General features: G+C 40.4%; 1 protein-coding gene across 1 annotated transcript in view; it reads right to left on the reverse strand.

Moving 5' to 3' along the window:
- Window positions 1-553: 553 nt before the first annotated feature.
- The window catches only part of LOC146362294 (protein NLRC3-like), a 57,250-nt gene continuing 41,807 nt past the window's right edge, over window positions 554-15,996 (reverse strand). Inside the window, exons 11-12 of the mRNA XM_084920887.1 lie at window positions 3,876-3,922; window positions 554-3,727 (exon numbers count right to left, since the gene is read on the reverse strand). Coding sequence (XP_084777013.1) covers window positions 3,186-3,727; window positions 3,876-3,922 — 589 coding nt within the window. The 3' untranslated portion in view covers window positions 554-3,185. The remainder of the gene's footprint in view (window positions 3,728-3,875; window positions 3,923-15,996) is intronic.

Genomic DNA, 15,996 nt, shown 5'->3' on the forward strand with positions numbered 1-15,996 from the left:
AGGGAAAGTCCCTCCAGGGCACTCGGGACACAAGAGGCTAAGCAGTTAAGATAAGGACATATCTCACTTATCTTAACTGCACTACTGTATAGTTCTGTGTAAATAATCATTCTGTACATACGATCATTTTTAATCCTACAACTGTTTATAACTTGCATAGTTCATATTTCTGTATAGTTTTTTTTATTTCATATTCTGTATAGTTTTTTTTCATATTTATATCCTGTTCATAGCCTGTACATAGCTTGTACTCACTACAGCCTGTACATACTTATAGTTATAGAATATTCATAACATACTTCATACCGTGTACATTATAACATACCATAATAGACCCATTTCTGTAATATACTTACATATCTATATTATTGCTAATATATATTGTAATATATCTATATCATGGCTAAAGCACTTCTGGATGGATGCAAACTGCATTTCGTTGCCCTGTACCTGTGATATGTGCAATGACAATAAAGTTGAATTCTATTCTATTCTAAAAATATAAAGTAAGCTCTGGCGGACTTGGTTCTATGGTAGGTCTTAAAGGGTTAAAGACAAACATGGAAAACTGACAGGTCTGTGTCATTCACAGTCTGTAACACTTCTAAACAACAGAGGCTGACCCAAGTGCCTCAGAGCAGCCTCAGAGGAGCGCTCTAAATAAGCCAGTTTCAAAATAAGAGCTGAAAGCTGTGTTTGGTTGTGTTAGCTTATTATTGTGGAGACTAACATTCAGTGATCACGTGTTCAGACTCATAATGATTATTACCATAAATAAATGATGATATTTGTATTTACTGTGTGTTGGATCAATAACTGAGATTCATCGTATCACACAGCTGTGCTGCTGCTGCTGGGAACTGTGATGTCAGCACATCTGGAACAATACGAGGTATCTGCTACCAGACTGAGCAGGACGTGAGACCTGTGGACTGTTTAAACCTGTCCCTCCACAGGTCACTCAGACCTGATTCACACCTCAGTGATATTCTCTGACTTCCTCAGGAGAGACAGAAACCATTCAGATCTGGGATGGTCAGCTGACTGATGATGTCACACAGACTGGGATGTGTTTTTCAGGAACAGTGATTCTGATGTGAGCCTGCTAGCTGACAGCAGACCTGATGAAACCACGTTCACATCTCTGAGGACAGACTGGACTCTTTGACTACACCTTGGTTCTCCTCAGAGGTCTGTACAGGAGCATGTCCACCCCCACTGAAGATCTCAGTCACTGTGAAACATAGAAACCTGCTTGTGTAGCCTCTGCCTCACATGTAGATACAGCTACAGGTTTCTCTGTCAGTCAGACTGAAACAGTGTCCTGATGCTGCATCATTCAGCTCTGTGCCCCAGTCAGCATCACTGTGAGCTACCAGTGTCAGTGTTTCTGCCCTTTTCCTGTAACACTACACTCAGCACAGGCTCAGCTGTTATCCAGTGTTGTACTTTTGCTTCAGGCAGGTACTGTGATAGATCATCTAACATAGATCAGGTCTGGTACATGTTGTTAGATAAGTGCAGCTGCTCTGTCTGTGTGAAGTCAGTCAGATGTTTAAGTTAGACTCTGTAATCTTCACTGTGTCCCTGTTACAGAGTTCAGTGAGTCCCGTTATTCACAGTATAAATCAGATCATCGGCCCAGAGAACAGCTGATCAGCAATCAGTGGTGACAACACCTGACCTCCTGTGGTGATAGTATGCAATAATGCAATGTAGGATTTTTAAACTGAATACTTCCAGTCATGGAAATTGTCTGTTGGATCTGTTTGACATTGCTTTCATGTTTTGGTTTGCTTTCTTGGTTAGAGTTCCTCACAAATGTCCAAATTATTCTTCTAATGAGGCTATCAATCATTTTTTCAGTCAGTCCTTTTGGAAGAAAACATCGCCCTTTGCCATCGTTACTTTTCTTTGAATTCTTCAAATGCACCTGAACTCCAGCTGGTATTTTTATTGGATTTTGCAGCTGTTTATGGTCATCGGTTCATTCCTGCAAACCTATGAACCTGTACAACAATGAGAGCTGCATTGCTGGCTAATTCCAAAAGCGTGATTCTGTTCATCTGGATGTTTTCAGTGGGAGAAACATTTGGTCACTGATCCAGGTGACTTCTTCAGTCTCAGCTGACTGCAGGTTTCCAACCTTATAAACAGCACATTTGCACAATGACTGAAACTAGCAGCAGTGGCACCTAATATATATTAAACAAATATAATACATATACATATATAATACGTACTAATGATGAAGGAACTGAGCTCACAGTCCATTGTTCATTCAGTGAACTACTACTTGATTTATTTTGGGCCTCAGAAATGCTCACTCTGTTTGTACATCACTTATTGTCAGCAATAGACTCATTCTGCTTTGTGGACATAAACCCACGTGACATCACTTCCTCTTTGTTTTTGATGCAGCATTTTATCAAATTAGAGCTGCATGAAAAACAATGAAACAGCTTCTAAAAGTTTGACATCAGAGCTTTGTAATAGTTTTCATGTTTCATTCAAACTAAAGTGATACACAACATATGCAGTGCTATACACACATATTCACATGTTTCAAGCTGTTACCAACATCCTGCACCATGTTCTTGTTCAACATGGGAAAAACATGAGACGAGTTTCAAATGAGGATCGAAGCCTTTGCTGTTTATTAGATAAGCCACATGCATTATGATCCCTCAATACAATCATATTCTGCTTAGAACTGCATTCAAGACTATTGAGCCAATATTTTCAGCTTATATCGCTGAAACATTTTCAAATGATGAGCTTCCAAAAATGAGTGAAACAGTAAGAGGATGTGGAGAGTTTTGAAGGAAGAGAAATCCAACATTTGGATGCATTTTAATGAGCTCAGACTTGTTGAAAATGCAGAGGAGCTGGTTGTGAACTGAGCTTCAGAGAAAAACAACATACTGATATTCACTGTGAAGCTTTGAGTGGAAAAAGACAGAAAAACAACATGTGGATCCTGGAATAATGGGAGCTTCCATCTTTAAAGGACTGAAGATGAAGATGTTTACAAGCAATCATTTAGAACAGTTTAAACATCAACTGATTGAATCCATGAATCTGAAAATGTGTTTCTGAGTGAAAGAGACAGACATGTACAGACTGAACTATCTGTTCAACAGTCAGAGTGTTTCTCTAACAGGAGGAAACTCTTTACACTCAACTCAGCACAGGCACACTGAGGAACCAAAATCAACTCTAAATCCAGGATAAAGAGGTTCGGTGAATGTGGTGTTGAAGGTGTGGAGGTGGATCAGAGTGTCAGAGGAGACTCTGTAGAAGGACAGAGTGCCAGCAGGACAGTCCACATACACTGCTACTCTGTTAGAGACAGAGGAGGAGGAGGAGGAGGAGGAGGAGGAAATGGATGTGTATCTGTTATTGTGAAGGATATAAAGAGGACCATGATCAGAGCAGCTCAGTCTCCATGACTGATCATTCCCTCCAAACAAACAGTTGTTACTGCCTCCTTTTCTTCCAATTCTTCCGTAACTCATTGATATAATAACATTTCCTCTCCACTCGACCTCCCAGTAACAGCGACTAGTCATACCATTTCTACACAGAAGCTGATTCCAGTAATCAAATCTTTCTGGATGATCAGGATATGACTGAACCTCCTCCACATGTGTCACCTTCCTGTTGTTGTCAGACAGTTGGAGCTTTGTGTTCACTGTGTTTGTGTCGATTGTGAGTTGACAGGAATCTGATGGAGAGAACAAACACAATCCAGCTGCAGTTATTGATCCATCATCTGTTCATTGATTGACACTTTGATGATGACTCCTGACATGATGAAGATGGTTGAATGTGTGCTGCTTTGTTTTCATGAATCCCATTAAAAACACACTTACACTTCCTCAGACCTGGTCTCAACCATCGGACTCCAGCAGGCTCCACCCTGAAAGGAGGAGGGGGGTCAGAGCAGCACAGTCAGCATGCACACATGGACATTACATGGCTCTCATACACATACTGTTACACACTGATAAAGGAACAGTCCAACATTTTCACAAATACACTTCAATCCATACATGGATCAAACTGCTGATGATTTGGATTGAACCTGGATCTGTTCTTTAAAGCAGTTGTTGGATTAATAGTCAGAGCAATAAATCCATAAAATTAAAGCATGGCTCCACCAGTCTAATGAATAGGATATTGTTAATATGACAATAAATGTAGTCATCTGTGAATGCCTAAATAGTTTTCTAGCCTGCCCAGAGAAATTGGTCAATGGTAGTATGTCTGTAGATGTAATGAGATACATGCTCTTGCTACCACAATAATTGATATTAGGTCTAACGGTGGTGTGGGGAAAAAGGAAAGAAGAGCCTAAATTTAGATCAACATGCACTAGAGAGTGCATCTGTTCACATGAAGTCCATATCAATACAGAATAAAGAGTCCCCTTACTATTGAGTAAAAATAAACAGGCCAAGAATGTAAGGATATAACATCTCCAGAAATGTGAAGCTAAGTGACTCAGGTTTTTACTCATTAAGTATTTGGGCATCAGGCACAGACCCAGTCACATTGTTTAATGTAGAGATAACTTTGATGCCAATGACTGGTACAGCCTCTACATCTGCAAAGTAGTAGAGTAGTAACGACTCTACACATAACAAACACTGAAGAGGCATTAGAAATGGAAATAGGTTTCAGGGACAAAAATTAATGTGTTGTACTGTCTCCCAAACTTTTCCAGGCTCATTTCTCAGGCTGAAAAAGTACAGGCTCAGAAATGTACTTAAAGAGAGTAAAAACTAGCTCTAAATGACGTTTCTACCAGCTATTTTGTGGAAAGCTATGTTAACCACATGTCATATTAATGTAAATATATATTTGTACATGAGAATACAACTGTTATTCAAATCTACATTCAAATTCCAATGACGTCCTCATCTTGAATCTGTTATGTGGGACACATGCAATGAACGACAGAGAGTGAATTTGCCCCCACACCTAAACAGGAAAATGAGAACAGTCAGGGGCTAAAGTGAGATCTGGTGAACAGTCTATCAGGTGTCACTGAGCAGTCCTTACCTTTAAATATAACCTCTATTTTTCCTCCCCAGTCTGTCTTATAATCCTTCTTCATCTCTGAGTAAAATTAGCTCTCTTTCTTTTCTCTAACTGAGAAATACAGCAGTTGGCCCTTTAGCTACCCTTTGCTCCATATATTGAATACTGCTCAAAAAAATCAAGACCCCCTGCTAATAATCTCTATGGATGCTAATAAAGCATTTGACAGGATTGAGCCAAACTTTCTATTTCAGGCGTTGGAAGCTATGGGCTTTGGAGAGAAGTTCACCCGCTATGTTAGGACACTTTTTATGCCCCCAGAGCCAATATCATAACCAGTGTTGGTCAAGTTACTTGAAAAAAGTAATCAGTAACTCATTACTGATTACTTCCCCCCAAAAGTAATCCTGTTACTTTACTGATTACTTATTTTCAAAAGTAATTAATTACTTAGTTACTTTTTAAAAACACGATTTACAACCTGAATAGGTGATAAAGTGATAGATCTTTCAGCCCAATTCTACTTTTTCTGCATAATCCATCATACAAGATGTAATCAAATGGAAAAGTCTCCTTTTTTAAAACTTGTTTTATCAGTTTTAATCTTTTAACTTTATGCATCAAGCAAAAATTTAATTATATGCAACATTCTCTGACTTGAAGAAATTAGTTTAACATTTAAACTTATTTTCTGCACATTCCAGCACATAAAATAAAATATTTTTTGTGTTTACACTCAGTCTTTCAAATAGATGCAAGTAAAACACAGCAGAAAATAAATAAAATCAAAGACTAGCGGTCCTGTTGCTCTATTTTCACCTGTTAAGCAGGAGTGGGGTAGGCGGAGGTTTGCCCTGGTGCAGGTGTGCCGCAGTGGTCAGTGGAAGAATCCGCGAGTTTCTCTGTGAATTTCCCATTACGTCGTTGCGCACTCGGTGCTTGTTTAGTAGTGATGTGCGATACCACTGATTTCCTTTCTGATCCGATACCAAGTAATATTCAGGGTGGTATCGACGATACTGATCTGATACCGATACTTTGTACAAAAACTTATTTTATTTATTGTATCTCAAATTATAGCATCATAATGATTACAGGACATCAGATTACTTGTTCTTATCACTTAATAATGCCGAGTTCATCATATAGAAATAAAAAAAACTGAAGTTGTGCTATTTGAACACGTTGCCTGCCTGCAGCACTAAAGGACTCCGTGAGAGACGTCTGTCTCGCCCAGCAGCACCTGTCCCTCTCCTCTTCAGTTCGCATCAACATACGCTCGTCATATTCTGTGATATGATTTACTGTGAGGTGTTTGACAAGGTTAGTGATGTTGCCACAACCATACATGCCAACCCTCCCGATTTTTCCGGGAGAATACCGAATTTCAGTGCCCCTCCCGAAAATCTCCCGGAGCCACCATTCTCCCGAATTTTTCCAGATTTTCCAGGACAACAAAATTAAAAAACCATATTGCAGAATTCATAGCGCGGCCCAGCCAATTCCAGTTTCCAACAATGGTGGCAGCGACTTAGTTTTAATATTACTCTTAATTCTCTTTCTGGGTCGCAAAAAACTTTTAACATATTTTCAGGTGAGAATGTAGCTGTGTAAACTTCAAATATCTGAGCCGACCGACACATTGTTTTCAAACCCCCGCGGTCTTTCGCTACTCGGGTTACACATGATATATAAGTCACTTTGATAACTTAAAAATGTTATTGTTTGGCTTTTTCAGTGTTTTATTTGTTCATGACTAAATCGGTTTGGCTGAGATTAAAGTTATTAGATTAGATTAAATTAAATGTAACTTTATTAATCCCTCAGGAGGGTTCCTCCGGGGTTTTCACACAGCTGAATAAACGTCAAACTGAAAATAATTAAACAGAAGTAGTGATGGCCCGCTTGAAGCTGACGCTCCGGTGCGTGTGTCAAAAAAATCAACACACTGCTTCAGAAGCACTGTGTCGAAGCTTGATTCGTTTGGCCAGAGTCACGTGATCAGTGACGTCTGAAGCTTCATTTAGAGCCTAACTGCTTCGGTGTCTGATTCCCTGGTTTATAAGGAAGTGAATCATTCGCGGGATTTGTGGTGTTTTGATGGTGACAGATAGCGAACCACTGATCATTCCACTGAGAGACTTGAAGCCAGCGAGGAAGAGAGGAGGTTCTGTTGTGTGGGAGTATTTTGAGTTGATTTTGGTCAATCGGGTGGGTTTTCCAGCTTTGTGTTCTGGCCGTTTGCTTTTGTTTTGTGCATGTTTATTTTATCTTATAATGGGAAAAAACTTGCATTCATAATATAAATATCATTAAATAACTTTAGAAAAACTTCCACTTGACTCTTTACATGTAATGTTATAAAAAATATATATTTTATTGTTTAATTAATCTGAAAATGTTAGTCTGCCAAATGTGCAGCAATTTAATTTATTTATTCTCTTTAGCTGATAGTTTGCGGGGCCCAGGTAGACTGTATAACTGCATCTCTACCAGTTTCTCTGCACTCCAGCCTCTTCTGTGCCATGTGAAGGGATTTTCCTTAAGGCAGGAGAAATGATCTCCACGAAAAGGAACAGGTTCGGCCATCGCACACTAGAACAAATTCTCTTCTTAAATAAAAATGAAAAAGGGTTACTTTAAATGCATCATGTTTTTAATTTGCAAGTTCATAAGCATTTCCCCTTTCCATTTCACAATCAATTCTACCCCCAGGTCAAAAATATGTCTAGGAAAATTTCCCTAATATAATATTATTTATAAATATACCCGTCTAGCACTTGCACAAGTGCATGGAGGCAGGACCTCACAGCAGAAGCATACTCCATAATGTGTTGTACATTATTATATGTATATTATATGTAATGTGGTATTTTTCAATTATTGTATTTACCAACATCAAGAAGTCACAAGCAAAGAAAGACCACACCATGGTGCATGTTTGAACAAGGAGAGTTTACTGGTCAAGATTATTTATTAAACAACTAAACCACATTTTTTTAACCCCCCAAAAATACACGTTCAAAGCAACACAACGGCGGCCCAATATCAGACAGAATTCCACTCTGTAGAGTGAGCAGTCATAATGAAGCGGTTGGTTTTATTTTGTGGATTCAAGCTACTCTTCATATTTTTGGCCACCAGATGTCACCAGAGAGGACTATGTTGAAAAGCTTCGAGTAATGAACCATTTTTCAATACAAGCTTCAGAAAGCTTCATTTGGCCATCACTAAACAGAAGAGTTTACGTCAGCGTCCGGTTATATATTAGATAGCGATGAGCAGACGGCAGTTTCACTCCACCGAGGGAGCTCGTGACGTACTACCCGGCTGTGGCGTGGGTGTGGTCTCTGGCCAGCTGCAGAGGAGGGGTGACGCAGTGAGCTCCCGGGGCGGCGCAGGGGCGGGGTGAACAGGTGTGCTGGGATCTGACAGTGATTGTGTCTCTTTATATGTTGGCAGTGACAGTCGGAGGAGGAGGGCGGTCGTGACAGCAGAGAGAGAGAGCTGGAGTGTCTGTGTCCCAGTAAACCACAGTGTTAAATAAAATTTCTGCTGTCGTCAAATTCGCTCCGGCTTATGTTTCTTGGGTCCAACGTTACACCGGCTTTCTTTTGACCGGGTCCTCAGGTGGAAGCAGCCTCTGAATTTGGACACTGTTGTAAAGGCTCACCTTTCAGCACATTCACTTCACCAGATGCACCTTCTTCTTCTTCTGTCAAGTTTAATGACCAGATGCACTTTGTTTCTTGTCCTCACCTTTGATTGGGGGTGGTGCTTGGCCTTAATTGCACTCACCTGTCACTCGTTATATAAGGACTGCACGCACCTTCCCCTCACTCTTTCTTCACTCCCACACGGGGCAGCAGCTGAGGTGAGTTTCTCTTTGAGTCTCCTGCGTTCATGTATCATTTTGAATTACTTAAATCATTTATAATCATCTATCTTTTTAGAGATAGCAGTCCATGTGTGTCTTTCCTTTACCCGTTATCCAATAAAAAGACAAAACCTGCAAATGATTGATGACTGCTTATTCTCATTCTAATCGGATGAGCGCATGATGATGACTACTTAAACCCTGAAACTTCCTTCCTCCAAAACAGACACCCCCGCTGTTTCCGGGCCGGCCAATAATAATGGTGACATTTAACATATTTTATCCGATAAATAAACTCTGTAAAATGTATTTATCCCCCCAGCAGCCCTTTGAATGTCTCCCTAGTATGGCCACAACACATCACTCTTGGAGCACTTTTTTTGCCACATGTATCACAAACCACGTCTCGGCTGTTTGTGGAGGTAAAATAGGTCCACACAATTACGCTCAGCCATTGTTGTGAGTGCGTGCGCCAAGGGGCTGCGAGACACTTATACAGCTGTATTTCGCACATGACTATGAAAGGCGGAAGAGGAAGTAGTTCCTCTGAATGTAGACAATCCGAATGTTATAGTTTCTTTCCACTGTGGACGCTAATGTTTTTGTCACTTTTTATGGAATCAAACTCAAAATAAGGTCAGTACTTCCACGCTTTAAACGCTGCACGCTCATACTCTCTCCTGCACTCGATATATGATCCATTGTTGATCTGCACACAGCTGTTGTCATGAACGTCACACTCGCTTACATCATTGTCATGAGACATTCTCGCAAAAAAAAATCATGGTTTTAGTAACGCAGTAACGCAGCGTTCCTACGGGAAAGTAACGGTAATCTAATTACCGTTTTTGCAATAGTAATCACTTACTTTACTCGTTACAGTAACGTGCCCATCTCTGATCATAACAAATGATCAGATCAAATCAAATCAAAATTTATTTATATAGCACATTTTAAAGACCGAAGTACACCAAAATGCTTTCCAGTAAAATCATGATACAGATAAAAATCACAATATAAAATATAAATTACAGATATAAATAAAATATAAAACAATTACATAATCTAAATGCAAAGCCAGATGTAAATTACCCTAATTAGCCTTGAATGCCAGGTTAAACAAATACGTTTTTAGACGTGATTTAAAAGACTGAATGGAATCTGATGCGCGAATATGAAGAGGAAGAGTATTCCATATCTTGGGTGCGGCAACGGCAAAGGCACGGTCTCCTCTGGTCTTCAGCCGAGACCTAGGTTGCACTAAGAGCAGTTGGCCTGATGATCTTAGTGCTCTCTGAGGGCTATACAGACAGAGGAGATCAGCTAGGTAGTCAGGTGCCATATTGTTTAGGATTTTATAAGTAAACAATAAAATTTTAAAATCAATTCGATATTTAATAGGAAGCCAATGTAAGTTGGCCAGAACAGGGGGTGATAGAATCATACTTTCTAGTGCTGGTCAAGAGACGTGCTGCGGCATTTTGGACCAGCTGCAATCGCTGAAGAAGAGAAGATTGGAGGCCCAAGTAGAGAGAATTACAATAATCCAGTCTTGAAGTGATGAAAGCATGAATGAGTTTCTCCAGATCTTTGCGTGGTATTTAAGGTTTAGCCTTAGAAATTAGGCGTAGTTGGTGAAAGCTGGTTTTTACCACAGTAGAAACCTGTTTATCTAGTTTGAAGGAACTATCCATGAAAACTCCAAGATTCCTAGCAGCATCAGTGAGGTGGTTAGCAACAGGCCCGAGTGTGCCAGTCAGTTGTCCCAGAGGCATATTTCTATCAAAAACGATAATTTCTGTCTTCTTTTCATTTAAAGTAAGAAAGTTACGTGATAACCAGTCTTTGACATCCCTCAGACAATCAAACAGAGGATGTAGTGAAGATGAAACATCCCCAGTCAGGTGGAGGTAGATTTGAATATCATCAGCATAGCAGTGAAAAGAGACATTATGTTTTTCAAAAATGGAGCCCAAGGGCAGCATGTACAGAGAAAACAACACAGGACCCAATACCGAGCCCTGGGGCACACCACAGCGAAAAAGGGCAGAAGAAGAGGAATATTTTCCCATCATGACAGAGAACAACCTCTCTATGATTTAAACCATGATAGAACATTTCCTTTAAGGCCTACTACTTGTTCCAACCTTGCCAAAAGGATATCATGGTCAACCGTGTCAAAGGCTGAAGTCAAATCCAATAGAACTAAGACCGCAGAGCGCCCAGAGTCAGCGATTAGAAGGTCATTGAAAACTCTTAGTAGGGCAGTTTCGGTGCTGTGATGCGGTCTAAATCCAGACTGGAATTTATCACTTATACCATTTCTCTCTAAGTGGGTCTGTAGTTGCTGAAGCACTATTTTCTCTAAAATGTTTGACATGAAAGGGAGTTTAGAAATCGGCCTGTAATTTGCTAGAGTGTTACGATCAAGGCTGCTTTTCTTGATAACAGGTTGCACGACTGCATGTTTAAAGACAGTCGGAACATAGCCAGATAACAGTGATGAGTTCATTAAAAATAAGATACAGGACCCGATTGTATTCAATGCATCCTTAATGATACGAGAAGGAATAATGTCATGCAGAGAATTTGAGCTTCTCGGGTTATTAATTATTTCCTTTACAGTCGAGAATGACACAGGTTAAAACTGTTGAAAAACAGTTGAACATTCGGAAACTGGGGCTTGATTTACTACCGGAGAATGTGGGGCCCTTAACACTGAGATTTTATCTATAAAATAATTTAGAAATTTTTCGCAGTGGGCCGGGGAGGCACCCATCGAAACATCAGAGCAGGGATTAACCACTGAGTTAAAGATTTTGAACAGAACTCGAGGATTGTGACTATTAGTTGCAATAATGTTCGACAAAAAATATGTTTTTGCCATTTTGACAGCCTTCTGAAATTTAGACCGGCTCATATGCAGGATGTCAAGGGACACCTGAAGTTGATCTTTTTTCCATCTCCTCTCAGCTCGACGACATTCACATCTAAGAGCGAGGGTGGATTCACTTAGCCAGAATTGGCGAGAGGTTTTATGGCGTTTAGTCTTTACTGGAGCCACAGTGTCCAAAATAGAAGAACATGTAGAAATACAAGAGTTGACTACGCCATCAACCGAGAGAGGTGCATTACTGATGTCATCGTAACAGACAGAGTTAGCAAAGGCCGCAGAGAAAAGGGCAACAGCCTCAGAATTAATCAGACGCAATAGGCTCAGTGGACCCTCAGAGTTCAGTTCCATATTGCATAACTGAACATCAAACATAACTGGCTTGCTGGCCAGCATAGCGAATCCATCGATGGCGACACAGTCTGAAAGTATACTGGGAGGGCCGCAAGATGTCTATGATGGAGCGGTAATTAATCACTTCATGTGCTTTTAAATAGGCTTTAATACGAATGCAAAAACCACTCCGTTTACCCCGTTTCCTATGTCGTTTCTTGTGTGGTGGAAAAAAAGGCAGGTAGCATGTGCAGGCGGAAGTATCCGTTCGAGACTGGGAAAAATTCCCTAAGTTCCAATATAGATCCGGCTTTTGATGATTCAAGGGTCGAAGATTTAAAAGAGTTTGTCGATCATAGGCAATTAGATATTGATATGGACATTCTCACTACCAGTTTGGACAATGTTCAGATTCCGGACTTCTATTCTACTCCTGATGATTTGTTGTTATATTATAATAATTGTCTACGCACTGTCCTTGATTCTCTGGCTCCTGTAAAAACCCACTCTGTTTCCTTCGCTCGCTCTGCTCCCTGGTTTACCTCTGACCTCCGAGCTCTGAAGGCCAGAGCTCGGCAGCTAGAGCGTAAATATAAGAAATCTGGTTTAACTGTTGATTCAGAAATCTATAAATACCACGTACTTCAGTATAAAGACTCCATCAACAAGGCCAAACAAAGCTTCTACTCTGGTATTATCAGTTCTTATGAGGGTAATGCAAGGACTCTGTTTTCAGTTCTCAACAAACTAATTCAACCCCCCAACGCTTTACCACCGCACTTCTATTCCTCTGAAACCTGCAACTCCTTGATGCTGTTCTGGACTACGAAAATCAATAACATCCACCAGCAACTCAGATCAAATGTTGTGTCTACGCCCTCTCCAGAACCTTTTCTCCTTTTTGAGCCGTTTTCCACTTTTCATCTTCCTGATTTATCTGATATTTCCGAGTTAATATGTAAATCAAAGCCTGCCACATGTCATCTTGACCCCATGCCCACGGGGCTTGTGAAATCCTGCCTCTCTTCTTTACTCCCACTCATCTCTGCTATCATTCACTCTTCTCTCACCACCGGTATCGTTCCCTCCTTATTGAAGACTGCTCTAGTCACTCCTATACTGAAAAAACCTTCTTTAGATCCTAACAACTTTAGCAACCTCCGTCCGATTTCCAATCTACCCTTCATTTCTAAGATACTCGAAAAAGTGGTTGCAGCTCAACTTCATTTACACCTGGTTAATAATAACATCTACGAGAGATTTCAATCTGGTTTTCGCTCATGTCACAGTACCGAAACTGCTCTACTTAAAGTCACTAACGATCTTCTAATCGGAGCTGACTCTGGTCTTCTCACCATTCTCGTCCTTTTAGATCTGAGCTCAGCCTTTGACACCATCTCTCACTCTGTACTTCTAAGCAGACTTTCCTCTCTCGGCATCTCTGACATACCCCTCGCCTGGTTTCAATCATATCTCCTCGACCGTTCCCAGTTTATTCAACTAAGATCATTCCGCTCTCGTCTATTCCCCGTCACCTCTGGTGTACCCCAAGGCTCAGTTTTAGGCCCTCTTCTCTTTATAATATACATCCTCCCTCTAGGTACCATCTTCCGCAAATTTGATCTTCAGTTTCACTGTTTTGCTGATGACACCCAGTTATATCTCTCTTGCAAACCTGATTCCTCCTTCCCACCTTCTTCCCTTACAGAATGTCTATCCGAGTTAAAATCCTGGTTTACCTCTAATTTTCTAAAGCTCAATGAGGATAAAACTGAGATCCTCCTTATTGGCACCAAATCCAACCTTTTGAAGGCAAACCATTTCTCACTCACCATCGATAACTCCACAGTTTTCCCTTCTCCTCAGGTTAAGAGCCTTGGTGTCATCCTAGACAGTTCACTTTCCTATAAATCTCACATCAATAATCTCACCCGTTCTGCCTACTTCCATCTACGTAACATTAACAGATTGCTTCCTTCTCTTTCCACCCAGTCTACGTCCATTCTTGTACATAGTCTTGTTACGTCCCGTATTGACTACTGCAATTCTCTTTTGCATGGTCTCCCCCAAAAATCCCTCCATAAGCTTCAACTGGTTCAGAACTCTGCTGCTCGCATTATCACCAGAACCCCCTCCTACCAGCACATCACCCCTGTTCTTCAGGAACTTCACTGGCTCCCTGTGAAATTCCGGATAATTTTCAAACTTCTTCTGCTCACCTTCAAGGCCATTCATAACCTCGCTCCTTCTTACCTTTCTGACCTGTTAACCACCACCTGTTCTGCCCGTTCACTTCGTTCTTCTTCTTCTATCCAGCTTACTGTACCTTCCTTCCGCCTCACCACCATGGGTAGCAGAGCTTTCAGCTGCTCTGCTCCCAGGCTGTGGAACTCTCTGCCCCCAGAAATAAGAAATATTGGTTCTCTCCCCCAGTTTAAATCCCAACTCAAAACTCATCTGTTCAAATCTGCATATTCACTGTGAATCCACTGTTTGTTCATTTTATCTTGTGCTTTTATTTTATTGTTCTTATTCTGCCATTGTTTTACTAAGTGTTTTATCCTATTGTAAAGTGTCCTTGGGTGACTTGAAAGGCGCTCATAAATAACATTTATTATTATTATTATTATTAGAGCAGTAACATCCGGAAAGCATATAGAAAATAGTAAGGCAAAGAGTAAACAACACTCAGAAAGACGTATCCAGAGGCGGCTCGCCGTACACACTGGCACCATCTTGGTCAATCCATGATGTGCTCTCAGGCACTTTCTCTTTAACCAGAGGCTGCAGACAAGGTTGTCCAAGCTCTCCCTTGCTCTTCACGATTGTGATCGAACCACTAGCTGCTGCCATTCGTACATATCTGGAATCAAATTTGGTACAAGTGAACATAAACTTTCTCTATACGCAGATGACCTCGTACTATACATAACGGACCCACTTAAATCAATTCCCTCCTTCATGAAGTGTCTCAAAGAATACAGTGCAGCCTCAGGATACAAGTTAAACTATACCAAAAGTGAGATTATGCCATTAAATATACAAGATAGCCGTATTAGAGCTCTTACTGACCCATTACAGTGGTGTAATAATGGCTTCGCGTATTTGGGTATACAAATTGGTAAATCCGAGGATCAAATATTCAAGCTAAATTATATCAAACTATTGGAGCAAACCAAACTTAATATTCAGAGACTGATGGATTTCCCATTATCCCTCATAGGCAGAATTAATGTTATTAAAATGAACACTTTGCCCAAGTTCATTTACTTATTTCAATGTCTCCCTACAAATGTTCCCAAAAGTTTCTTCAAAGAGCTTAATAAAATTATAACTTCTTTTATATGGCAAAAGAAAAATCCAAGAGTCAAACTCACCTCTCTGCAGGCCCCATATTCAAGGGGAGGACTTAATTTACCAAACTTTAGGAACTATTATCTTGCCTCCCCGTACCGATCAATTTGGATCTGGCTACATGCAGAGAGGAGTGAGGTTAGATGGGTTCCAATAGAACAACATGAGGTGAACCCCATACCATTAAAAGATGTTCCATTTTTAGGTACAAAAAATGTCTATCCAAGCTTACAAACAATTTGATAATATTAAACACCTTCAGCACCTGGCAGGAATCTCACTCACTTCTGAAAATAAATATCTCTTTTCTTAGAAGGACACCCCTATGGGGCAACCCTGACCTCTCTCATCATATTGCCGACCCAATATTGCGGGAATGGAAGGACAGAAATATTTGAACTGCTGCTGATTTATACAATAATGATACATTTATTGACTTTCAACAACTAAAGGAAAAATTCAAACTTCCAGGACAAAGTTTCTTCAAATTTCT

This window comes from Perissodus microlepis, chromosome 23 (assembly GCF_051167445.1).
Source record: "Perissodus microlepis isolate ML-2025 ecotype Zambia chromosome 23, ASM5116744v1, whole genome shotgun sequence".
Classification (NCBI taxonomy): Eukaryota; Metazoa; Chordata; class Actinopteri; order Cichliformes; family Cichlidae; genus Perissodus; species Perissodus microlepis.